We start from the raw sequence: 26044 nt of genomic DNA, 5'->3' as shown, positions 1-26044 counted from the left end.
TCCGCACTCTTCCCGTCCACACTTCCTCCTCTTCTGGCCACACAGCCCAATGATCAGCTACGACTGATCGAGCGGGCCATGCTGGAGGGAGCACCGTGAGGGCTCCTGGACTATGTGGAGGGGGTCCCTCCCAGAAGTGTATGACTATTAAATAAAGTTTTAATGAGATAGCATCAGGAGGTCCACGAAGGCAAAAACTGACCGGCGGCATGGAGGGGGAGGAGGGTGATAACAGACAAGGACTGACTCAGCAAAAATGAGAATGACTAGGAAGAAAATGACCTGGACGACAGCAGGCCTACATGTAATAGACAGCCTCCTGTAGAGCTATCTGTGCAACAATGAGGCTTGTGGGAACTACACCTTCCGCATTGCTCAGGAACAGCAACCTGGGTCTCACAAGCCCCATCGGTGGCTCTGCTTGAAACAGCCACCTTTCAGTGCAGTGGTGCACTGCTTCACCGTCACGCCACAGCGCTGGTACTGGTATGAAGACTCGGTGTGATCTGACAATGTGGCACATTTTGTGTAGTTGCGTAGTTGGAACAGCAATAAATTGGGGGGTGAAAGACAATGAACTCAGAATTGGAATACACTGGTCAGTGAAAGAAGAATGCCATCGCATATTCTCTGCATCAATCCAATTGATCACATAATGATTGCAACAGCAGTACACTTTGGCAAACTAATCAGGCAAAGAAAATGGAAATGAAAATATCCCACAAATGCAGATGCCCTCCAGAATAAACCAGAATAGGAGAGTCTCAAACCGAATGAGCTGAGCGCATACATCTGAACCCAGCAACCAGCTGCCATCTTCCTTGGGCTGCCAAAGTGCGTGCGTGCGTGTGTGTGTGTGTGTGTGTGGTGCTGTTGAATGTGTAAAAATGCCTGTTCCTGCCACATCGAAGTGCTAAGCTTCATCGGCGCATCATTGCTGTATTTATGGATGTGCAAATAACCATCGAAAAAGAAGCACGTGCTGAACAGGGTTTGCGACGAACACAATGTACGTCGAGAGCTGTGCCGCTGCGGCGCATTCAGCCTGCTCCGCTTTCCATAGAGCAGAAAAAGAAAAAAAAGATAGGTTCACGACACGTGGATCAGCGCGGTTCACTGGAAGGACTTTGTGCCAAACGCAAATGCGCAATTCGCGCATTATTTTTATGAAACTGCAACTGCCTTGCTGTTGTGCTACATTTACGACTATGTGGCAGCTGGTAACTGGAGTATAGGCTTACACAGGTGTGCCTGGACCATTTTGTTGACAAGTGGCCAACAGAACAGAATTTTGTGCTGATGCTTCACCTGGACGATGCTAGGAAGGAAAGTGCTACGTGCAGTTTGCACCAGTTTTCCGCTTGCGCACGGTAGCCACGCCAGCCTGCGCTGCAGTATTGAAATCGCATCACAGCGATACTTGCTAAGCAGAAAATTCATGTGTGGGGTGACGGATGGTGCAATGACAGCATGATTTTGAAATAAATGTAATGTAATGTGCACAGTAATGACAATAATTTTTTTACCATAAGCCTACAAACGTGTGAGCTTGCCTGACGTATGTAGTATGCCACATACACACATTGCTTGAAGGGTGCAGCAACCTTTTCTTAAAGGGCCACAGAAAGGGGTGTTTGAGCATGGCTTTAAAATGTTTGCACTATGTAGAGTACAGGCCACCGAGCGTTCATGCCGCATACGAGACCTCAAAAGCGAGCGGGAAATTTACAATAAATTTTTAAAAATTCCCGCTTTCACACCTCGCGGCGACTCATGGTGCCGGACTTTTGCGCGAAAACCTGGCAGACGACGTCATGTCTTGCAAATGACGTCAGCAGCTGGGGATTAATCATTGGTTCACAGCGCCAAATTCTTTCAGACGTCGTGCGCTCCGCAGCCGGCAGAGGTAGGGGAGGGGCCGAGTGAGTGGGGCCGGTGGAGGAGCGGTGTCGTATTGGCGTGCGAGAGTAGAGAGAAAGGCGCGAAGACGCGGAAGTTCAAATTTTGTTTGCATATAACTCAGCTTCCACAAAACGCATTAAAATAATTTTGCTGGGGGATAATTACTGAACCGTCGTCTTTTAACATCCCAGACATATCGCACCTTTATTGAGACCCCCTTTCTGGGTCCCTTTATAGGGGCTCTAATAATGTTGTGGTACGCCCAGCATGTTAAATGACGCCGCTTCATAAATATCCTCCAGCAAGAATTTTTTTAATGCATTTCGTGGAAGCTGAGTTATCTGTAGTTAAAATTTGAATATCCGCGTTTTCACGACTTTCTCTCTCCTCTCTTCACTTTTTCACACTGAAATGTTGGCGCTCCTCCACCGGCCCCACCCACTTGGCCCCTCCGTCGGCTGCTAACGTGCACGGGAGTTCCCAGGGGGGCGGAGCTTTCGGCCGAGGCCATGGTAGCTGCGTGACATCAGAAAGAAATGGCATGGCAAACCAATGATAGCTCTCCACTGCTGACGTAACGAGTGCTGCATGACGCGTTGCGCGCAGATTTGGGGCTCTCTTTTGAAGTTTTGTACACGGCATGAACGCTCGGTGGCCTATACATACATAACGCAAGCGTATTATAGCCAACCAAGAAATTTTAGTTTAGCATTCTTATTCAACAGATTTTTTCAGATGCCATCAAGCGGAAGTAAAATACATTGCATACTGCAGGGATTTTACTAGTGCGTGGACTATTTTTGGGAGTGAAAATGAAATTGCAATAGCCACAGCACCAGCATTTTCGTATACTTAGATACCTTGCACTTTCTCTGAACAATTCACTCCGCTTGCGGCTGCTGTGCTTGCCACGGCCATTGTGATGTGTAGCACAATCTTACCAAGAGGCTGAAATTTACTGATTATAATCCTCTAACTAGCCCGTTGTGAAAAGTTTAGATAAGTGACACACTGCAAGCACTATGCCTACCCTGAACCGCCTTGCTTGGCAGGCTAGAGTCGTCGTTTCGGTGCAGGTGCAACAGGTAGCCGCATAGTGCTTTCAGAATGGCGGCACTCAACTTATCTTTCGTTTTCTGGTCATATGGCATCCCTCATAGCCAATGTGCAGCTTCAGCTTCGAGACGTTAAACCACATATGCCTTACTGTATAAAAAACAGTATCATCAAAGGGTGCCATCACTTTGCTAAACTTCCCCATTTAAGAACAAGCTGCATCTGAGAGAGAACACTGCAGATGTGTGGCTCTAATGTCGACTGTCACACCAGTGAGCTCAGCGTTGGCAAATGTTTCACCCCTGGCCTTATGAAAGACTCGCACAGTGGTGAGAGTGTGTTCTGTGTTTCTCGTGATACTGTCATGCTTCCTTCGGCAGTATGCATACCGGTTTCCTGCCTTAATAGCACTCTCAACATGTTTGATGCAACTATGGAGCTGATCCATTTGACCTGCATGAAGAAGAATGTGTTGGTTCTTCATACCATGGTTTCTATCACCAAAGGTTGTACTCAACTGTGGACAGTTAATTGCTCAACAGAACCTGTACTTCAACTTCAAGGCGTGAAACATGCGTTATGCAGCCCCGACTCATCAGTAATTGTTGCCTTGGTTACTGATGCCTTGGAAACGACAGTGCCCAAGTCTCCCAACGAGTAGGAATTCCATTACATGATTGACAACTTGCTCTCTCGCCATGAGCACTGTGTTCTGTTGGCCATCCTTCTGCAACACTCCTCCATGTTTGACTTTTCACAACCAGGTGACCGACTTTCCACTCTCTCGTCTTGGACCCTTCACAGGGTTGACAATGGTGCCTCACATCCGATCCGACAAAAGCCCTACCGAATGTCACTGTCTGAATGCTATGTGATCAATGAACAAGTAAAGGAGATGTTCACCAAAGGTGTAGTCGACGACCGATTTTTCGGATTCTCTAGGGACCGCGAAAACGACTGAAAGATCAGGCAGTCCGGAAAATCAAATTTCACTGAAAAAATCACGAACTTATTACCAATATGCCAGAGGAAGGCGTCAGTTGTATTGCTCATTTTCTAAAGCTCCTCATGACTAAATTTCGCCGCGCGACATGAGCACGGACGAGGACGGCGACCGCTTTCATGACCTCGGCCTGGCTGTGCTGCTCGCGGCATGTCGCCGATAAATGCACGGGTTGGGATAAAGTCTAAATGGGAAAGCGAACACGCTGCTAAGGGAACTGCGCTGTGCCCGCAGTACAATGGGCCCGGAACGAGAACGCGAAGATGGCGAAACAATATGAGCCAAGAAACAGCTGAAGCTAGCGCTCCGTCAGCGATGGCCTTCGTCTTTATGCGCTCTGCGGTGGCTTGCGTATAATAATAGGCGTCTTGCCTGTCATCGAAACGCCAGTTGTTTACGGTTTTACGATAGAAAAGTCAGGGTTGCGGTGCGTTTTGCCGCGGGTACGCTGATCTCGCTTTGAAATGCACCACCATTTATTTCCTCCCGCGCTCGCCGTTTCCGTGGAACCGTACGCCTCCCATGCGCTTCGCTGCTACCTCTTTCCGCATCCATCAAGAAAGACTCGGCACAGATGAGTCCCGCAAACTCTGACTACTGTTCAAGTTCGTGTGGCAGAAGACATTCGAGAACAGTACGAATTCAAAACCATGCGGGCGCAATGTACCGACTCGCGCAGAATTTCAGCATCTGAAGTTAAAAGGCTTCCTTTAAGCTCAAATTTGGTTTTGTTTGACCAAGTTTTCGATCTCTCTTGCAGTTTGAATTAATGAGGTTACACTGTACGCATTACCATATTTACTCGCATAATGAACCCACTCACATAATGAACCCGCCCCTCACTTTTGTCGGTCAGAATTTACTTTTTTTTTCAGCCTTTAGCTTTTTGTAGCTGGTTCGTCAGCTTTCGCGCCGTCCGCAGCGCAGACCATGGCAGCGCGCCAGATGCTGCCCGCCGTCGATAACACCACCACTTGTTTTTTTGAGGAGAGCTCCTGCCAGAGGGGTGGCGGGAGGGGAAGGAGAGAGTGCGGCGCGCTAGGCGAACTTGGCACAGCGCCAAGACGTTGTATGCCGTAAGCTAAGGCATAGTCATTCGCATTATGCACTCATCACCGTCCCGTGTGTTTTTTTAACCTCGCGTAAAAAACGCGTGCCTGACCTTCACGGCCAGTGTTCAGCATGTTCGCATTATCTCGACGCAAATGGCCGGCGCCGCCGGCTACCACAAAATTGCCGGATGGCGACAAAGTGAACGATGCTTAACAGCAGCGGCACAAACACAAACCCGTCTCACCACGTGCGTTTGTTGATGATGGAAGGACGGCCGGACGGAGGTATGATATGAAATATCGACCCTTCCAAAAAAATCTGTTAAAACTTTTTTTCCTGCGTAATGAACCCTCCCCCCAAACTGATGCCAACTTTTCTGGAAGAAAAGTGGGTTCATTATGCGAGTAAATACAGTATATGGCGGCTTGGGTATTAGCGGCGAGTGCGAACAAGGTCCGAAAAATCAAGCAGTCAGTCCAGGTGCGTCCGAAATTTCAAGCGCTCTTACACATTGGCTCTATGGGCCATGTCGTGGTACAGCGAAAAAGTCCGAATAATCAAGCATGTCTGAATAATCAAACATGTCCGAAAAATCAGGTGTCCAAATTTTCGGTCGTCGACTGTATTTAAGAGTCGTCGAGTCCTTGGGCCACTCCAATGATTCTTGTCAGAAAGAAGGACAGCTTGCGGCGTTTTTGTGTTGATTACCCCCGTCTGAATGCCCTTCCTGAGATGGAGTGTGACACTGACCATTTCGACCACTGCATCGCGTCAGTGTCACTGGCTTTTCCCAATATCACCATGTTCTAAGAAGAACAACAGAAAGATCCCACCCCGTGGTTTCTCCCTGCAGTGGCTGCAGAACCCCGAGGTGCAAACCACTTTTGTGCGCGTGATGGCCTGTTATGGAAGAAAAACTATTCTTCTACGGGCCCCCACTTTCTCCTGGTTGTTTCGAAGAGCCTATATGGCTCCATCTTGCACGCCATGCATGACAACCAGACATCTGGACATCTGAGGTCGGCACAAACGCTCAACCATACCCAGGCACACTTTTATTTGCCGAAAATGCAGGTCACTACTGAGAGGTACATTGCCAGCTGCACTCAATGATATGAGAGTCGCAAGCGTTGCATCTGGCCAGCTTCAACCAGTGATGCCACCAGGAGCAGCATCTGAGCAAGTGGGCATAGATCTCCTGGGCCCATTTCCAAAATCCTATACTGGGAACTACTGGATCATAGTTTGCAGACTACCTTACTTAGTATTGTGGAACGGCAGCCCTACGCTCAGCTACTGCGTACCATGTGTCCTCTTTTGTGCTCCGCCATGGACCTCCACGAGTTATCATTAGTGACCGTGGTCGACAGTTCACCGCCGATGTCGTAAAGCAGCTTCTCCATTCTTGTACTTCGCACTTTCACCATTAATCACCTTACCATCCCTAAATGAATGATCTAACTGAAGGCACAAACTGAACATCACTACCATGTTGTCAATGTACATTGATTCAAAGCACAAGAACTGGGACAGCATCTTGCTGTTCATCACTTGCACTTTCAATACCGCATGCCATGAGACTACTGACTTCAGCCCTTTCTTCTTAATCTACGCTCACCTCCAACGCTACATCCTAGACACCATAATCCCATTTTCTCTCGAGCCTCATGAAGATCTCTTTATAAATGAGACTCTCTGCCTCACCAAAGAACCCTAACGCCTTGCCCGCCTTGGCGTTCTCACCTCCGCGCACTACGATGCCCACTGTTATCATGTCACTTACAGCCCTGGTGATTTGGTCTTGTTGTAGCAGCCTATCAGAAAACAGGGCTTGTCCCAGAAGCTGCTGTGCCACTATGATGGACCCTACGTCATCACTGCCCAATCAGAGAGCTCAACCATTGTGTAGCACGCCTCATGGCAAGCGGCCGTCATTCTGCAAAAATTGAAGTGACTCATGTTGCCTGTTTGAAGCCCTTCCATTAGCGTGGCACTTTTTAACTTGCCCTGCGGGCTTCAGCTCCTTAGGGGGGAGTGTGATGCCTGTGAAGAAGTGATGCCAACCACGCAGAATATAAATAAAATTAAATAGAGGTGTCTGATGCCAAAAACTCTGAAAGCATACTCAGCGGGCTTTAGTCACTCATTCTGGACTCAATAAACCCCTGCTTGTAGCAATAGTATGAAGCTTTCAGGTGTGTTCCTGAAAGCGCAGTTCCATTACAATAAGCAAAGTCTGGGCTTGTTTATGAGATTATTCCAAACATTAAAAACCACACTTCAGCTTAAAGAAGGCCTTCCCACCTTTTTTGTACTTGAGGATAAGGTCCCATATGGCACGACGAGAGTAGGGGTCCACACCTGCTGTAGGCTCATCCAGAATTACAACACGAGAGCCGCCAACAAATGCTATAGCCACAGAAAGCTTGCGCTTCATTCCACCTGAGAGACAATCCACTTTGCTGAAGCGCTTCAGTGGTAGGCCCAAGTCTTGGATAATCCTGCACAGGAAGGGTAACTTGCATCACTGTTTTAAAATCAGGAAACTGCACAAGACATGCATATTTCTAAGTAACAGCTTACACACTGCAAAAACCATACATTCATATATTCATGCTGTTCTACTCCATGTCATTCATACGTTTCATTATGCTCCGTGTGGCAGCACAAATTAAGTGGCTGTGAAGTTTTATATTATGCCCCAACAGCAGCAAAATAAATTGCGAGAAAAGTCAATACACAGCAACAGTGCTGGCTTGCTAGACAGAGTAAGAGAGGAGATGAGGTCATAGATCTGGTCCTCAATAATCGAACATTACGACTTCCACCAACTTTCTTTCAAAATTTCTCTAGCTGCACAGTCTGCTACCAAACTGCTATGACTATGATGCAGAGTGTTCCAGTGCTAATGGAGACACATGCAAATGCTTTTTTAGACACATCATACTTAGAGTGTAACTGCACTGCATAGGTGCACAAAGATAACAGCTTTAAGCTTACTTTCTCAGGTCCAGACTCAACAGCATATGCAACCTATACGTAATGTCCAAATATATGCGCAATTTATATGTAATGTTCCATGTGGAAACAATGGAGACAGCAACAAAAAATGCACCAGGTACTTTCAAATGCAACTTCCAAACAAGGGGAATGCAGCAAGCGAAAAATAGTGTCAAATACAAGTCATATCTGCCTTGCTGAATAAGTGCACTGTTCACTACTATGTGCACACATCATCTGCTGAAGTGCATTCTAAGTGCCTACAAATAAAAATAAAAAACAAGTCTGAGTGCCATGTGGCTTAGCCACAATTACTTTCTTTACTTGTTCTCCATAAGTATAGCCAATTTAGCTTGAGTGAAATTTAATTTAAATAAGCTTTTAAGCTTACTAGCCACAACAGAATGTTGGTCTGATAACAGGTTAGCTATACGCCTCATGACGCTAACAGAATATAATGCCAACACTAAACGAGACTTATGCATGTGCATTACAAACCCAATACCCTCTGCTACTTGACCCCGCAAGGACCGATATGGCACCATGGCAAGAACAAAGAGCATATAAGCACAAAGCATGCTACAAGCACTTTCTCTTGTATACTTGGCCCATAAAATTATGTTCACCAATGACCACATAAAATTCTGCAAATGATACTATTGCAATGTTCCTTTTTTAACAAATTTGATACCTTGTTAGCACTGTAACAAGCAGCTAGTGAGCTGGTTACTACAGCAATAACTTACACCGACTAAATTTTTTAAAAGTGTTTTCAGAATTATTGCCTACTATATAGGCATGCTTTTCAAGCAAAAAAATTCAAGCTACATTTGCAGTGTTCCCAATATGAAGTATCCATTGCGAAAATTTATCTTTATAATATGTACACATGAATAACAAAAAGAAATAATAGTTCAAAATAGGTAGGTGGCACTTGCTTCTCTGTCTCGTCCTTAATATTACTGTCGGGAGTGTGCTTCAGACGGGCATAAAACCACAAGTGTTCCTCTACGGTCAACCTGGAAAGAAATGAAGAGATAATTGCTGTGACAGTGATGCCGTGTTACCCCTTTTTTTTATTCTAGCAACATGTTAACATGTTATTTCATATGTCTTAAAAAAGTGTGTCATTGCAGATTTTACTACAATTGCATCTGAATACTACATCTGAGGACGTCTCAATTAACCACTGCAAGATGTTAACATGTCACAGCTCCAACACACTTCAAAATCCAAGGCACTATCGACTTACTCATCGAATAGCACATTGTGCTGAGGACACATGCCCATGCTTTGACGAATAAGGTCCATTTCTGTACGAATGTCATGTCCATAAATTGTTGCATAGCCAGATGTTGGTGGAAAAAGTCCTGTAAGGATTGACCTGAAAGAATGCAACACATTGGAACTTCTTAACGAAAAAAAAAATCTAGCAGCAAAAACTAAACTCTAAACTGTGGAAAAAGAAGGTCTGAAGTCATGCCCTTCTCCTCTGCACTTAGTAAAAAATGCATAAGTTTATGAATACTTATTGCTTTTCAAAACAAGTCACAAAAATGACAATACCTTCTTCACTATTATATACAGAAAGCTGCAGTAAACCCATTTGCAAAATTTGGTTTATTTTATGAAATGAGTACATTTATTTACATCTTTACTATGTAAATAAAAATGGCAACATCTCCTTTTTTGTTTCAAGCAACTTTCAATTTTGCATCAATTCAATGATTAAAATATACAGAGAAATTCATTAATATTTTGGTTTGGTTTATAGGGGTTTAACGTCCCAAAGTGACTCAGGCTATGAGGGACACTGTAGTGAAGGGCTCTGGAAATTTCGACTACCTGGGGTTCTTTAATGTTAGTGAACTGACATTGCATAGTACACGGGCCTTTAGAATTTCACCTCCATCGAAACTCAACCGCCGTGGCCAGGATTGAACCCGCGTCTTTCGGGTCAGTAGCCGAGCGCCATAATCACTCAGCCACCACGGCGGCCTCATTAACATTTTGGTAATTTCAAATGGGTTGAGTGAAACCTGTGGACACTTCAGTAATGGGATGGGTTCAATGTAATAAGTTAACTTTTTTTGTATCTATGAGACGTTTTATCCATGATGAAGACAATACTTTTGCTAACTATACACTTAAAGAAGGAAATATAAGTACTCTTAAATGAAAATTTTCATTCCAGAAGACATAAGTCAAAAGCTCACCATCAGCTATTGGCACAGCTTTCAAACTAGATAGTTGGGCACTCAGGAATTTCACTACTACAATTCAAAGAGTATTTACTTTATTATAGTTCAGGACAACTCATTTGTTCTTGTGACTATGGTGTTGGGTTTTAGGGTGCAAAGGAAGCTAAGGCTATCATGCACCAAACACAGCATTAAAAAAAAATACCTGTCAAGCTAAAGGATTTAAAGTTTTTAAAAAGTTACAATTTATTCAAACATTTCCTTTTTCTAGGAACCTAAAAACACAAATGTAAGATCTAAAACTGCATTTTATTCTAAAAGAAAGCTAGGTGAAAGAGAATGTTTTAGACATAAAACTGTGTGAAATGCTTTTTCTCTTAGTTTTTTCAGGTTCTGTGCATAAAAGTAGGTTGTGGTTTGCTGTGAACACGTCTACACATTCTTCACATAGTGGTTTGTCTTGTTGCATGAGTATGGAACTGTGTGTAATACCCCTGCCACATGGGCACTGCAAAAGCCTGCCTTCTAATTAAATCTGCACAGTGTGCAGCTACTACATGGCATAAGTGTTGTGCCTTTGCCACAAAGGGTCCTGAAGGCGAAGGTGACCATTTTGAGATGTTTGAAGCCCAAAGGAGGAACCTTCAAGAAGGAGGAGGAAAGAACTTTAAGTCCAGTACTAAGGCCCAGTGAAAAAGAGTGTTTGCTCTGCTAAGGCCCGCTGTATATGTGCCGAGTCTGAGTGAAGCCAAGCATTCCAGGAACAAGAGGGCAAAGGAAATAAGGAGAGGTAATGCGCAGAATTACATGAGTACAGAATGTGTCCTGTATCTGCCCTAATCTCCGGACAGCTAGGACAGTGAGCTCTGCCATGCCATCCAAAGCTGCAGCACATTAGTGGGGTGAGGAGAGTGTTAGTTTGAACTTTGCAAAGGGTATGTGCTCGTTCTGTGTTGAGTGACAGGTGGAGATGGGGTAAGATTGTGTGGTTTTCCCTGATATTTTGGCAGCATTCAGCTGTTTGCTCTTTGTATGCTGCAGCATCTTCTTCCGCTGATGTTGGATTTGGCCAGGGGTTCAAAGGTGCTGGGATGTTAATTTCATAGACCAGTTGAAGAAGCAACTCGATTCCCTTGATCCCAGCATGACCAGGTATCTAACACAGGATGATTGCAATATCCGGATTGTGGTTATAAAATTCCATTAGAAGTCATGCAGGTGGGTTTCCAGTAGTTGGCATTGTATATGTTGCTGATGTTAGTGGTCTGGTGTATAGCGAGTAGAGAGGCTTCTTGTATGGACTATTCCTTGAAAAACTTGAGATTGCAGCACCATCCAGCATACAACACTAAAAGCAAAGAAGGGAAAATTTAAGCGAGTGAAATGTCTCAGCTGCTTGTTTTTAGACAATGTCTGAAAACATTTTACAAATTATAAAAAAAATTTGCCTGGTTTTACTTTTTGAATGGGTGCTTGTATACATTCTTTGGATCTCAAGACAGTAAAAATGTAGTAAAACACCAAATGCCCATGGTGGCCAGGGCATGGCCAGACTTGAGCGGTGGCAGAGCGTGCTTTCTTATGGCCTGCACACTGGCAACGAACACAATGAGAGCTTCTCTATGCGAGATGTGCTTTCTGCCGCCGCTATGCGCGATAACCCTACCTCTACTTAACTCCTCCTGCTCGTTACTGTAACGACGGATGCTGCAAGCCTGGATTCATGCCTTCGCGAGCGCACGTCCGCGTGAGGTGGTGTTGTGTAATAAAGAAAAACAAAAGCCGGAGGGTTGCTGTACTTCAATACGAACGATGAGACAGATATTTTCTTTGAAATTTATGGCGTTAAAAGCAACATAAGAGAGAAATCACCCTCCAATTTCATAAAAACAGAAAGAGTATAGGACATCTATTTTGGCTTTCAATAGAAGGGACAAATTTAGATCATTTTATTAACACTGCTGATCCCTCATAGCACGTAATGATTGTAGGGGAATTCCTAGCGATGGCTCAGGCTCGAATGGGAAGCAGCAAAGACGAGGAGCAAAGAATGCAGATTCAACATTCACAAGCTTTATGCTAACTCTTCACGTCCTGTGTCATATATGTCCGAATTTTCTGATGCAGTATATCGCATCGATAGCGTAAAATATAAACGATTAATTTCTTAACACATACTACATTGAGGTTAGGTGTGCTGGCACAGATATCCGGAGATATTATTAGAAACATCAGGAATTGCAGTACGTGTCGGGAGCGGTGGGCCAACAATGCTTTAAAGAAATTTGAAAAGCATTTCTTTTGCTCTTCATGTATATTCATTTCGGCATATGCACAATTCCTCATTGAAATGAAAGAGGGAAATATTTCTCTTATATATCTATGTAAAAGAGATTTGGACTATTACCAAGCAACGGTTGAGTTATTCTGTATGTTTTCATCTTTTGTTAAACGGAGTGGCTTGTTCTACGATATATTTATCTCAGAGCCTCATATCCTTTTTGTAAACATGCATTGTAAACATAACCAGGTAACAGCATATCTGTAAGGCTGACTGGAGATGCATGCAGAAAAATAGTTTTTTTATTTTGTAGACGGATTTTTTTGACATGATGTTAGCAATGCATTCTGTTTGCAAGATTCACAGAAAATAGCAATTACAGGTTTGCAGAAAGGCAGAACAGAGTATAACTCACGAGCAGTTTTCAGTTTGCAGAAAGCATTCCTAAATTTGGACTTGCGGTGCCAAGGAACAGAGGGAGATGCTATGTATTCAAGCGAACATGAAATATTAAGCGGGAATAAGTGCCATAAAGTGCACAGGCTACTGCCTCAAATAGTGCGCATACTGTAAATAAACGTCTCTTGCAATTAATGCAATTAACCACTGCAGATGTTTTTTCCTTGACAACGTGAAGCATTGCTTGCTTACTTGTTGGCGTTCCAGAAAGATTTAGGTTCTGAGTTCATTTACTGGTACTGAGTACTCACTTGAAAAAGCCTGTCATGTACAATGATCCTCCAAATCAATTTAGCGTCACTTTGTGCCAGAATTTTTAGCCTGTTCTCTGCTGTTCAGCAAGAAACAACGAAGGCCAATGCTGCCAGAATGCCTCGTGGCATGCATATATACATTATGTCGCAATACCCTAATATACGAATAGCTGCATAAATGATCACAGGGTGCTCCGTGCACTACCAAAGTTTGATACATCTTATTGCCGAGAATAAACCGAATAGTCGTCATATCCCAGCTCGCAAATGATTAAAAAAACACAACTTAGTGAATGCACAAAACATGTGCAGGCCTGCGGCTTCTGGCATACCAGTCTTCATAGTTTCAAGCTAATCTACAGTGCACCAAAAACACGGTAGCAAAGCAAAAGCATCAAGACGTTTCCCACACAGGCGGCTGCTCCGCCCACTGAAGAGGGGTAGGGTGACAGCGCCACAATCGTGCAGCGACGGCAGACAGGAAACACTCCTCGTGCGCAGGCCGTATACAAAGCGCGTGCCACCGCCTGTCCAGTCTGGCCGTGGCCAGGGCAATAGACAAAACCTGCTGCTGCTAACGATAGAAGCTGTCAGTAGTTCTTTCATGGAAGAAGGAAGATGAAATAAATTTCTAAGATCAAAAAATGAGTAAAACACTTCACTTCAGTTTTAGAACTAACTTTTGTCGCCTTGTGCACAGCAACGGGTGCTCAAGTTCAATGACTGTTAGACACCATACAGCTTTGTCACTGCTCCTTTCAAGCTTTGCGACTTTCGTGAAATAAGACTTCTGCTTGGAAAGGCCTCCGAGAAATGCATTGAGACAAGGGTACAAGGTGTGTGCGTGTAGTGTAAAAACATCACAAAATTACTTCGATAATAGGTTCTTGGTGTGCAACAAAAATTTACTATTTTATTCCAACTAGTTTAGCACAAAAAGTAATCTATTTATACCAAGTGTCAACAGAATATTTTAATGTTAATTTTACTGATATGATAAGACGACAAATTTTATACATGTAGTCATGCAACTGCCCAACAATTCCCAACACAATGCATTTCTCTGAACATTCGAAGTAGAAATTAAGCCACATCAGAAGCACTCAGTTCAGAGTTTCTATTTTCAGTCTAAGAGATTATTCCTACCTTTCTGACCCTTTCTGATATTGAAATCATCACTACAGTGGCTTAATATTGTCGGCTAAGACACAAAGCTTTTCAAAAATTTCTACTTTACTGCAGTTTCTTTTCCATTTCCACCCCATAGGATAACACTCCTTGATGATCTTTCGACTCCAAAGCCCATAAAAGTGGTGCATGTTTTACCCAGACCTAATTTTATACACAGAACCAATTCTATCGTTACCAGCTTCTCCACAAAATTCAAACCACAAAGCAGTCAATACCATTGACTGCTGCATGCAAGCTGGCAGTGAAGAATTAATATGCTCACAAATTTCATGGTACTCTTTATACTCTTTATCTTGAGGCATTCATGAGAGACAAATTTACTTCATGCTAAAAGAAACTGTTTTCACGATACAAATATTCTGATTAGCTTGAGTCACAGCCAAGAACATTTAACATGTTCAGGCTGCATGTCTTCCGTCACTCTTGATATAATTGTCACAAATGTATCATGCACTAAAAGGTGTTTTAGTGCGCAGTGGTAATGGTACAGAGTAATTAAAAATACTGACAATCTTTTTTTAGAAGGACCTGCTTATCTGACTGCACAAGTAAAAATTACCAGCTATTATAAAGAAAAAATTTGGCTGGCAAAAATATTGCAGCTTAACAAAACACACCATTCATGAAAACTTTTACAAAAAAAAATGGAAGGAATTTCAATTCTTCCAAACCAGTTCAGAAACCCCATTCAGAAGAGTAGTTACATTGTTGTTGTTTTTCCAGCACCGTTGTGCCCCAGAAAGGAAGTTATTTGTCCCTCATACAAATTTAAGCTGAGCTTGTTCACAGCAAGTTTCTTGCCGTCTTTGTAGATCTGAAAAAAAAAAGAACAATGCTGGATTAAAGCTCTTTTGCCACTAGTAAAATGCCTATATCACAGCATCTACAACTAGACATAACTAATAGAATTTATATGCACTGAAGCCTCACGTAAATACTACTGTAGTACAACTATACATAACTAATAGAATTTATATGCACTGAAACTTCACGTAAATACTACTGTAGTGTTACAAACTTTATTTTACACAAAGTGATGCCCATGATGAGGGCTTATCACTCTTTTCCTTTAATAAAGACTTGAAAACTTGTCATAGAACAAAAAAAAAAACTAATCATAGGCTGGAGCCCAACTCTGCCTATATTTAAATGTGTATACCTTCAGTATGAACAGCAGTCAGAATAGCGAAGTTTTTTCAGACTGCTGTAGATTGGGGGTTATCATAGGCTGGAGCCCAACTCTGCCTATATTTAAATGTGTATACCTTCAGTATGAACAGCAGTCAGAATAGCGAAGTTTTTTCAGACTGCTGTAGATTGGGGGTTAAAGAATAAGCTCAAGGGACAATTAATCTCGGCAAAGACAAAAACAGTCAACATACACATGCAGTGGACTAAATGTTAGCCATGACTAGCATGTTTCAATCTTACCAATTTGACTCAACTATAAAAACATGCATAAAACCACAGCCAAATGTTTTAACATTTCTAATAAAAATTTCAACCTAACTTAACCCATGTTTACCTTCACAAGGTTGTCAATGCAGACACCAAGTGGTAGCTCAGATGGGTCTGGCTCAAAAAAGCCATTGTCAGCTGAAACCAAAAACACAATTAAGCAATTAGGTCGCATAAAATCCATTATGCAATGATACATTTAGATTTATATAAATAAAATAAATGCTAGCCAGTTCACCAGCCCATGCAGTAAAGCATGGACTTGGAGACAGATTGAGAAACTTTACTAAAGAGAAACTTTTCACTCAAATGCTTGGCTAAGCAGTTTATGCTCGCTGTGCCTTGAAGCCATATGGCTACTTGTAGCCATACTGCAAGCTGTCTTTGAGGTCTGACCAAGAACAGACTGTTAAAACATGCCTACAATTCCACAGAAACAGTACCTGCTCGACCTTCCATTGCGCAGGCTTGCTCTTCTTCAGTCACGGATAAATGGGTCACATGTTTCCGAAGCAGCTTTTGCCAAAATGACCGCAGGGGCCCATACTCAAGGTCATGTCTACCACCGCCAAACCAGTAGCTATGTGTCACTGGGAAATACCATGGCCTTGGAAGGCCATATGAACCTGGGAAACAATGTGAAGCAGTAATCAGAATTTGAAATGGATGCAAATTTTAAACAATGGTTTTCTTTAAGCTGCAACCATAATGCTTAACTATATTACCTTTCAAGCTATGCAACAATAAGTGATGCAACTGGGGATAGCAGAACAGATGACAGTTTATTCCTATCAAGGATCTGCAGCCCTCTTAAAAATACTGAACCTGACTGCAAGAGCAAAATAGTAAGCAGTGCATAGCTTAGGTCAGTAAGCTAGGAGGAGAGTATATTTAATAACAGAATCAATGTGAACCTGAATCCTCCACTAGACCCTAAAAACAGCCTCAGGGCTAACAGACAAGTTTTGCCTAAGTTCCTTTAGTTTTACAGGTACCAAGGAGGAGCCTCTAACCTGGGTGCACATTTTCAATGTACCAGACAAGCAGGGAATAGATGAAGGCATCAATCAGCATCATAAGAGCCACGTGAGCCAGGCTAAAAGTATCATCTTCGAGAGGTGAAACGCCTATGTTTGCCCACTGCACTCCAACTCCAACTTCCTCATAGAAGGCAAAATATTTGGCACCCAAGCCAAAAGCAGTTGTGGAAAGTAGAGACTGCAAAGAGCAAAAATCAGTACATTTCTGTCAAAAAATAATAACCATGTCAAGTGCTGACCAAAAAAGACGAAAATGTGACCTCATAAGAAAGTATGTACATACTGTAAAATTAATTTATTTCATAACAAAAGGCAATATGCCATTATTAAAACTTAACATGCCGATAACAAAGCTCTCTAAAGGCTAAGATACTTGCACTGCACTTTGGTTGGTTTGGTTTATGGTGGCTTAATGTCCCAAAGCGGCTCAGGCTATGAGGGACGCTGTAGTCTCCAGAAATTTTGACCACCTGGGGATCTTTAACGTGCACTGACATCGCACAGTACATGGGCCTCTAGAATTTCACCTCCATCGAAATTCGACCGCCGCGGCCGGGATCGAACCCGCGTCTTTCTGGTCAGCAGCCGAGCACCATAACTGCTGAGCCACCGCGGTGGCTCCCACTGCACTTTGTATGTTGCTCTATGTTCCACTTGGTATCAAGTTAATTACATACAAAACCCTGATCAGCCCAATCCTAGTGTATGGCTACGTCATTTGGAATCCCTATAAGCTTGTGGACGCAAACAAATTAGAATCGGCTCGAAAAAAAAAAAGAAAGCTGTCTGTTAAATATTTCAATGATATGGCACAGATTTTTTTCTTTCTTCTTCTCTCTCTGATCTCGGGCTCATTCCATTTTCATCACACTGTTGTACTGAATGTTTAAAGTTCTTGCACACATTAATTATTAACACTTCACGATTTGAGTCACCTGGCTACTACTATTTGAAATTTTCTAAGCCATCATTACTAAGCAGCTATTACAAACTAAACATTTTGCCTTTCAGCCCTCGTACTGACTTGTTCAAACAGTTTTTTTTCCACGCACTATACAAATTTTCAACTCCTTTCCTGGCCTTACTCATTCTCTACTTTTGAAATATTTTTAGATTCTGTGATTTGTAGCTGACATATTCTTACTGTGCATTCCTTGTACTTTCATAGTATCTCATATGCTACTGATTGTTACGATTTGCTTGAGATTTATTATTTCCTCCTCCATAACCTCATTCTAGGATGCAGTATGTGAAAAAAAAAATAATAATAAAGTAAAATTAAATTTTAGTTAACAGTGGGTTAAGGATGTTTGCATTGTTTTCAGACAAATCTAGCTTTAGCTGGTGGGCTAGTACTACCACAAAAAAGCAACAAAATAGATTAGTTTTGAAACTGCAACTGAATCCCAAGCATCACACACCACTTCAAAAAGAACAAGAGCGGTGTTAATTACTTCACAACAAAAAGAAAATCAGTGTGCAGGTTGTACTCGAACTACCACTTTGAAAAAATCAGCCAGCAAAATACATACGTACATACGAGAAGCAAAAGCAAGAAGCCATATTTCCTGCTTAATTGAGGCAAACATTCTAAAAATTAACATGAGGACTCGTCACTAGAAAATTGTTATAAAAGAAAGTACATCACGCCTTTGCCTTTAAATAAAAAAGCCAAGTAAACACTATATCCAGGGGTTGGACTGTTCGGTTGAAACCAAAACAAAAAATATAAGTACACCGAATAGAATTCTCAAAATCGGTTTTAACCAAAAAAGGTCAGAATCTGTGACACACACAGCTAGCTGGCTACTGAGTAGGAGCTACACACAGTCAAAGGAGAAAATTTACATTGTATGGAAGCCAGGGCCACGATGAGACAGTTGCACCATTTGAATAAGTATTGCAGTTTGCGTTTTGAGGCACTGCTCCGCTAACTCACATGCCTCTGTAGTCCGAGAGGTTCCACCTCCTTGCCGTCTGCTAGCGAGGTGTCATTTGTTCACTCTGACCACCCTCTTAGGTCAGTTGCTTAATTAAGTAGGTTTCTCCACTGCATGTAAGGACACTGATGCGAAACCATGCATATGCATCACAAAAAAGTAGCATGTTCTAGCTACCATGACGGCTTCATCGCTGCCGTCAGCATGCAAACCAACATGATGCCCCAGCCTTTTGCTCAAGCCAGCGCAGCAATCCAAGATAACAAGACAACCCAATTTTCAGAAGTTGACTTTCAGTTGCATTTCTGTCTGACGCCTCCGTCATTAACTTCCTTTCCTCTTAGTGCGAAAGAACTACTTAATGCAATCCCAACCAAGAATTTTGTGTGAAGCCTCGGAGTAACTTGGGTAAGTTCGGAGGAGCGTCGCGCCAGCTGTAGCCAATAGGAGGGTGACCATGAGCATGATCTTGGCCAAACCTAGCATAGCAACAGCCCATGCAGAAACAAAATAAATATTGCCACGACTGGGTTTCAAGCCAGCGGTGGCGTTAACAGATCAGCTTAGTTGGCCACTACATGAAAGCACTATGCTATCACTATGCTAGCACTATGCTCTCATGTCTTGTGTTAAACTGCAACACTTTCTTGTGCTGTGCATTGCACATCGCCATTTTCATCAACCTCCATCTGCAGCGTGAACAGACCAGATCAGCTTGTGGAGGTCGCCCAGGAAGGCGACCGTGGCCACATTCATTCAGGGCTGTTGAAGAGGAGTCAGCAGCGGAGCGGTGGCAGCGTCCGGCCCTGGTCAAGGTCCCGAGCGTTCTATGTGGCTCGCGCTTCCCATTCTTCCTTCTCTTTGCGCATGCCGCTACGGCTGCTACAAAGTGGCGCTACAGAGGCCCCCGCCCAGCGCGAACAAGGAGTTTGCGCGGTACGAGACAGACTGAAGAAAAAAAATGCAGAAGGGAGCATAGACACTGAATGAAAAGGAACAGAAGTGGAAGGCCGGTCAAGTTCAGATAATTAGTTCCATGCGGGGCCGTTGGGTAGGCGATGAAAGCTCAGGAAGGCGAGCCTGGCTGCTTCGCAGCGTGTCCACTGCGTGGAAGTGTGGATCCGGACTGGCTTGGCGATGGGCTCGATGCGGTGTCGTAGGCGGAGCAGGTTGAAAACGGGCGGCAGGACGGATGGCATATGCGCTGAAACACGTCGTATACGGCGGGAACGTCGAATGTGATGCGGCTGGCCGCGAGGTCTGAACATGTGTATGGGTTGGTGGTGGTACCGGCGATGCAAAAACGACTCATGTCGCAGGGCATTTGGCTTGCCGCTACTCTCACAGACTGTCAGGCACTCAAGTGCCGCAGAAAACGGAGACAGAGGCGGGGGCAGCGAGTGATCAGGGCCGGCCGCACCGATGGGAGCTGACGCTGTGCTGACTGCAGCAGAGCCAGTGAAGGCAAAGCAGGAGTGGGGAATGGCATGGCCACAGTCGGCTGGAAGGGACGGCGCAGACGCCACCAGCAGCTGTGACTGCGACGCACGGTGGCGACTCAATACCTCGCGAAGTACAGTGGCTGCCGTGGTTGTCTTGGCCGTCGAGGTGGCACAGAGATGGTTAGAAGCGTCCGATGTACAGCCAGCGGTGTGGGGCGATTGAAGAAGGCTGTCCGGCGTAACTAGGTGGCTTTGAAAGTGCGTGTGGCTGAGTGCAGGAGGCTGAGTTGGTCACGCTGGAGGCAGGAACAGAGGTTCCGACAAACTGTGCGTGGAAGGCGAAGGGGATCCGCAGGTCGAAGAACCAGCCGAGAGATGGGGCGCTCGGCGAGTGGTACCGCAACCGGTAATAGCGCGGGAGGACTGACGGGTGGGTGCAATGAGGGCTGGGCTGCTGGGAGAGTCTCGGCCCCCATGAGGGCCGGAGGCGCTGGGAGAGCCGAGGGCAATGGGCTGGACGCGGGCGCCTGGAGAGCAAGGCCAGCTGGGAGTGATGGGGGTGCCAAGAGAGCTGAAGGTGCCTGGAATGCCGGAGCCACCGGGAGGACCGAGGACACCTGGAGGGCAGGAGATGATGGCAGGGCTGGCGGTGCCGGGGGAGCCGAGGCCGAAGGGAGGGCCGGGGGTGCCGGGAGCGCCGAGCCCACTAGGAGGGCAGGGGGCATCAGGAAAGCCAGGGCCGCCGGGATGCCAAGGGGCAGCGGGGGGACAGGCACAAGCACCGGCTCAGCGTCGGGAGTGTGCGAGCAAGCCTGAGCTGGAGCCGCTGCCGGACGGGTGCTTGCAGCTGCACTGGCTTCCGGTGCCCCACTATGAGACGGATTGCTGGGAGCGGGCTGGTGAAGTGGAGCTCCGTAAAAGTGGAAAAATTCGTCTTTCAATCCATCGAACAGGAGGTCGTCCAGTGGCGGATGGTCAAGCTGGTCAAAGACGTTGGCGGGCAGCTGCCACTTGACAAGGAGGAACCGCCAAAGCTGGGACAACAAGCCGTTGACGTATAGCTGTGCCTCGACTTGCACAAACCATGCAATGAGGCTGTGCGGGCGGAATAGCCACAGCTGTACTCAGGACAGGTCTTGGGGCGGGATCAGGCGCCACTCATCTTGCGGTAGATCCATGGTCAGGCCGGAACTCAAAGATACAGCTGAAGCGCTCCGGTTGGGAGGGCGTTCGAGCTGTCCGAGGTCACCACAATGTATAGGTCGCCCAGGAAGGCGACCGCGGCCACATTCATTCAAGGCTGTCAAAGAGCAGCGGCGGCAGCAGTGTCCGGCCCTGACCAAGGTCCCGAGTGTTCTACGCGACTCACGCCTCCCGTTCCTCCTCCTCTTCGTGCGTGCCGCTACGGCCATTACAAGGTGGCACTACAAGCTTAACCTCAATCAGAGCATAACCTGAGTCCAGTGTTGGCAGTAACGCATTACAAGTAACGGCGTTACCGGTAACGCATTACTTTTTTCGGTAACTTACTAACGCACTTGCTACCAATTCTGAACTGTAACGGGTAACGTATTTACGTTAACATTTTTCGGTAACGTGAGGTGTCACGTTACTCGTTACTTTTTGTTCTAATTGGCCCCCACTCCACCCCTTTTCAGAAAAAAGCACAGAGCACCTAAAGTGATGCTGCAAGTAAACAAAATGTACAGGTGCTCTCAACCACTCTTGTTGCAACTCGCATGCATGATAGAAAACAGCTGCCCTTGATGATGCATCCAACTAAAAACAAAAGACAGAATAGCTATAAAACACGAAACACATGCACGAACACGCGTTTACACACTTGCTCCATTTCGATGGAGGTGAAACGGTAAGGCGCCCGGCACCCATGTACTGTGCATGTCAGTGCACTTTAAAGATCCCCAGGTGGTCGAAATTATTCTGGAGCTTGAGGCAAAGATGCACAATTAAAATTTATGGCCATGATGTAATGGCAAAGTAACGTGTGGTACTTTTTTTCGATAACGGTAACGCGTTAGCTTTTTTTGTAGGTAACGTAGGGCAGTAACACGTTCCTTTTTTTTAGCGTAACGAGTAACGCGTTTAGTTACTTTTTTTCAGTAATGCCTACAACACTGCCTAAGTCTAATAACTTCGCCAGATGTGCTGATGACCCAGCAAAGCATGAGCCAACCAGACTAAACACATGCTTTTGCATGTCTACTCAGTTTGCACGTCTACTTGTCTACTCGGTATGTTAAAACCTTACCACATTTTTTTTTTTTTAATAGTGACAGCACTTCTTTTCACAACCACAGCTCTTACCATGGCCATATGTGTGTTAATTACAGGTAAATCTACTGTTTATGGCAAAAAAAAAAAAAACAAGATACACTGTAAGCGACTTTTGACTGCACAGGAATACCACATTATATAATCAGAAAAAACTAGTAATTCCTCTGCAAAAAATAATATCCACCAAATCAAAAACAAAAACTGCGCTGTGAAATACACCAAAAAAAGTCTGTTGAATTCTCAAAAAACAGAAGCTGAAAAGTCCAACCACTAACTATATGCTTTACTTGAAATTACTGGCTTTATTAATGCGATAGCATTTAGGCTGCCATCATGCAGTTTCCTGCTTCTCCATAACAATATTACCTAATTGGTCAATTCCTTGATGATGTCATCAGGGTCACATGAACCCAACTGACTAATTAGAGGACAACACAAAATTTGAAATTCTCCACGAAATTCTCAGATTCATTGAGAAAGGTCATGTGACCGTGTGACATCATCACAACCTGCCCGCCAAATTATATGAAAACTGCCCACTGTGGCACTGCACATAAGCCTTCTGAGAGCTTGGGAAGAGCAATCTGGGTCTGACAACCCTCACCAGTGGCTTTGTTTAAAACAGCCACCTGCCGATGCAGTGGTGCATTGCTTAACCGCTACACCACTGCACCAGTAGGGGTATGGAGACTCCCCACGATTCATCAATGTGATTGAGGGGGTTGTGACAACATCAACATTGCATGACCACCAGTGGACCAACCATAGGACGCCATCAAAGTTGAAAATGTGTGGACCCCCAAAATTTGGAAGTTAACCTACCATACAAATTCCTAAGGAAACCCCAAAATTTTAGAAGTAGGCCCACCCCAGAAAATGAGTTAAGGTAGAATTAGTGGGTGGGATTAGTATAATCCCATATGATAATCCAATGAAAGGTACTCCAACATTCTAGAAGGTGATGACTCATGCATACCATATAAGGGCAATAGAACCGGCTCCAATCGGAGTTTTGGCGGAAAAATTGCAACAACATTAGACACTCATTTGACATTAAAGAACACCATACATCATACATCATCAATGCTATCACATTTTCTTGTTTAAAAATGTGATGAAGAAGGCCTCCCCCAAGTTTTTCCAAATTAATCATGCTGCATGCTGTCGTTACCATGCCCTTACGAAGCAACTCCAGCAAGTTTTCAGTTATTTGACTGAAACATCCTCACTCGAAAGACATTTAAGTACACATGCATAAATTACAGAAATACTGCGTTTGGTGCTTTCACTCATAAACAGCTTGTACGCACCATCAACTGGTATTGTAATTGGTGTAGTAATGTAAATAAATAGAATTATCCATCTTGGATGTTTCCATCTGCACATAGGCCCCAAGTTGGCTATGTCGGTACTTCACTTGAGAAATGAACATTTGTTAAATACTGCTTAGGCTTTTTTTTTTTTGAAAAAGACATTCATGTGCACAGTAACATTCATGCCGTCAGTACCAAGTGCCTACCCATGCAGTCAGGACAACAGTACAATGGCCGAACTTACCGCAAGGCTTTTTAACCAAGCAGGTATGTTGTTGTGGGCTGCTTCTTCCCTCACTGCTATGTACATGTAGGGCACATAGGTAAGAAAATAGATGATGCCTGCACAGGCAGCTGCAAGCTTGGCCTTGGAGTACAAAACGCTCACCAAAAATCTGTCAATAGGCAGACAGGAACTTCTAAACATTCCAGCACTTCTTGAGCAAAAAAGAACAGGACATAAAGCACTTCAAACTATCAAAGTCTAATGCTTAATGGAGAAGACTTATTAAAAAAGAAATGGCACTAACGAGATGCAGAACACAAGAAAAAATGTTAATAGGAGATCACTCGTAACTGGAAGAACTTTGATTCAAGTTCTAAAATATAGTAGGAAGAAACAATGAATATCTCAAACAAAAAAAAACCCTTGCTAGTGGCATCATAATCAGGCGAGTTATTAGAGTTCACCAGATTGTAAAGCAACTGACAGATGGCTGATATAGTTTTCCTTTTGTATGATGCTTTGATGAGCTTCAATAATTTTGTGTGTTGGTTGATTTTCATGCCTAATCAAGATGACAGTCTTGGAACATGGTTTACACCTGCATGTGTTGTAGTAAGAAAAACGTGTGAAAATGTGAGAAAATATTTTTATAAGCTGCTAGTTGAAACAAAGACTGATTCAACCGATATTGGTCACACTGACTGATATATATATATATATATATATATATATATATATATATATATATATATATATATATATATATATATATATATATATATATATATATATATATATATATATATATATATATATATATATATATATATATATATATATATATATATATATATATATATATATATATATATATATATATATATATATAGCATTTAGATGTGTTGCATAATCGAGTGGTGCTCAACGTGGGCAGAAGTTATCACATGAGGCACACATCCACATCTGCCAAGCCCCGGGTCAGATAATTAAGACGGTGTGAATGATGGGTGAATAGTGCAGCTGGGCTACATTCATTTTTGCTGATATTTTCAGAAAGCTCACTTCGCCATTCTCAATGGCAAACTCCACTACCTCAGTGTGGTATAGTAGAAACAATATCTATCTGCTGGACAGGGTTTAATAAATAAGCATCACTTGCTTTACTTATATATTGTACAGTATCTCACTATAATCAGTACGCTTAGGTACTGCTGATGACAAACAAGCCAAGATGCATGGAATATAAGAGCTAAAATGCAAGCTAGGAGAATAGAGAAGAATCTCAGTGATGCAGTCAAGGCTGATACGAATTTCGGTATGATACAAATTCATGAAATTACCTGGTCGATTTGCATCGCGAGCAATGTGCAAAGGTTTGGCTGTTCCAGACATTCTCCAATGCCATTATGGATGACACAAATGCGAGAACCATGACTGCTGACATGTTCATACATAAATATGTCAAATGTTCTTCATGAGTATGTTCACCCAGTCAACCAGCCGACCACGCAGCCAAGCGATTTTGTGTACTGTTCTGTGTCCCCACATGAGGACATCATGGTTTCACAAGCTTGTATTCCAAGCTGCCATTGGTTTTTTATGTACACGTGGCTTACATCAACGTCATGCTGTCCACCATGTTTGAAACCAGAAGCTCAGTGCAAAGTTTCGCATTTTTCTCATTCACTTATCGCCACCTGCTCCTGCCTGCGCTGTGGAGCTACACCTTGGGCTCTATCATGGTGCCTGTGATGCCACGTGCAACCCATTCTCTTGCGGTAGACAGCGGACACAATGACATTTTTGTAGCCATAGCAGCAGAGAAGTCAGAAATTAAGGTCTGGTGTTCAGTTGGTATCTGCCGCTCACTTGCCGCTACTGTCAGTGTAATGTGTTTTTCGAAAAAATTGACAGGACGGTTATCAATATG

At 43.8% G+C, this 26044-nt stretch overlaps 1 protein-coding gene across 1 annotated transcript in view; it reads right to left on the bottom strand.

The window, feature by feature from the left end:
• LOC144114980 (ATP-binding cassette sub-family A member 2-like) overlaps nt 1–26044 on the bottom strand; it is a 146463-nt gene that overhangs the window by 77416 nt on the left and 43003 nt on the right. The window contains exons 19-26 of the mRNA XM_077649061.1: nt 24133–24283; nt 16872–17076; nt 16302–16484; nt 15926–15996; nt 15105–15214; nt 9267–9398; nt 8953–9033; nt 7319–7515 (exon numbers count right to left, since the gene is read on the bottom strand). Coding sequence (XP_077505187.1) covers nt 7319–7515; nt 8953–9033; nt 9267–9398; nt 15105–15214; nt 15926–15996; nt 16302–16484; nt 16872–17076; nt 24133–24283 — 1130 coding nt within the window. The remainder of the gene's footprint in view (nt 1–7318; nt 7516–8952; nt 9034–9266; nt 9399–15104; nt 15215–15925; nt 15997–16301; nt 16485–16871; nt 17077–24132; nt 24284–26044) is intronic.

Source organism: Amblyomma americanum, chromosome 1, assembly GCF_052857255.1.
Source record: "Amblyomma americanum isolate KBUSLIRL-KWMA chromosome 1, ASM5285725v1, whole genome shotgun sequence".
Classification (NCBI taxonomy): Eukaryota; Metazoa; Arthropoda; class Arachnida; order Ixodida; family Ixodidae; genus Amblyomma; species Amblyomma americanum.
The sequence above is the reverse complement of the archived record's forward strand: the minus strand, read 5'-3'. Positions and strand labels throughout refer to the sequence as shown.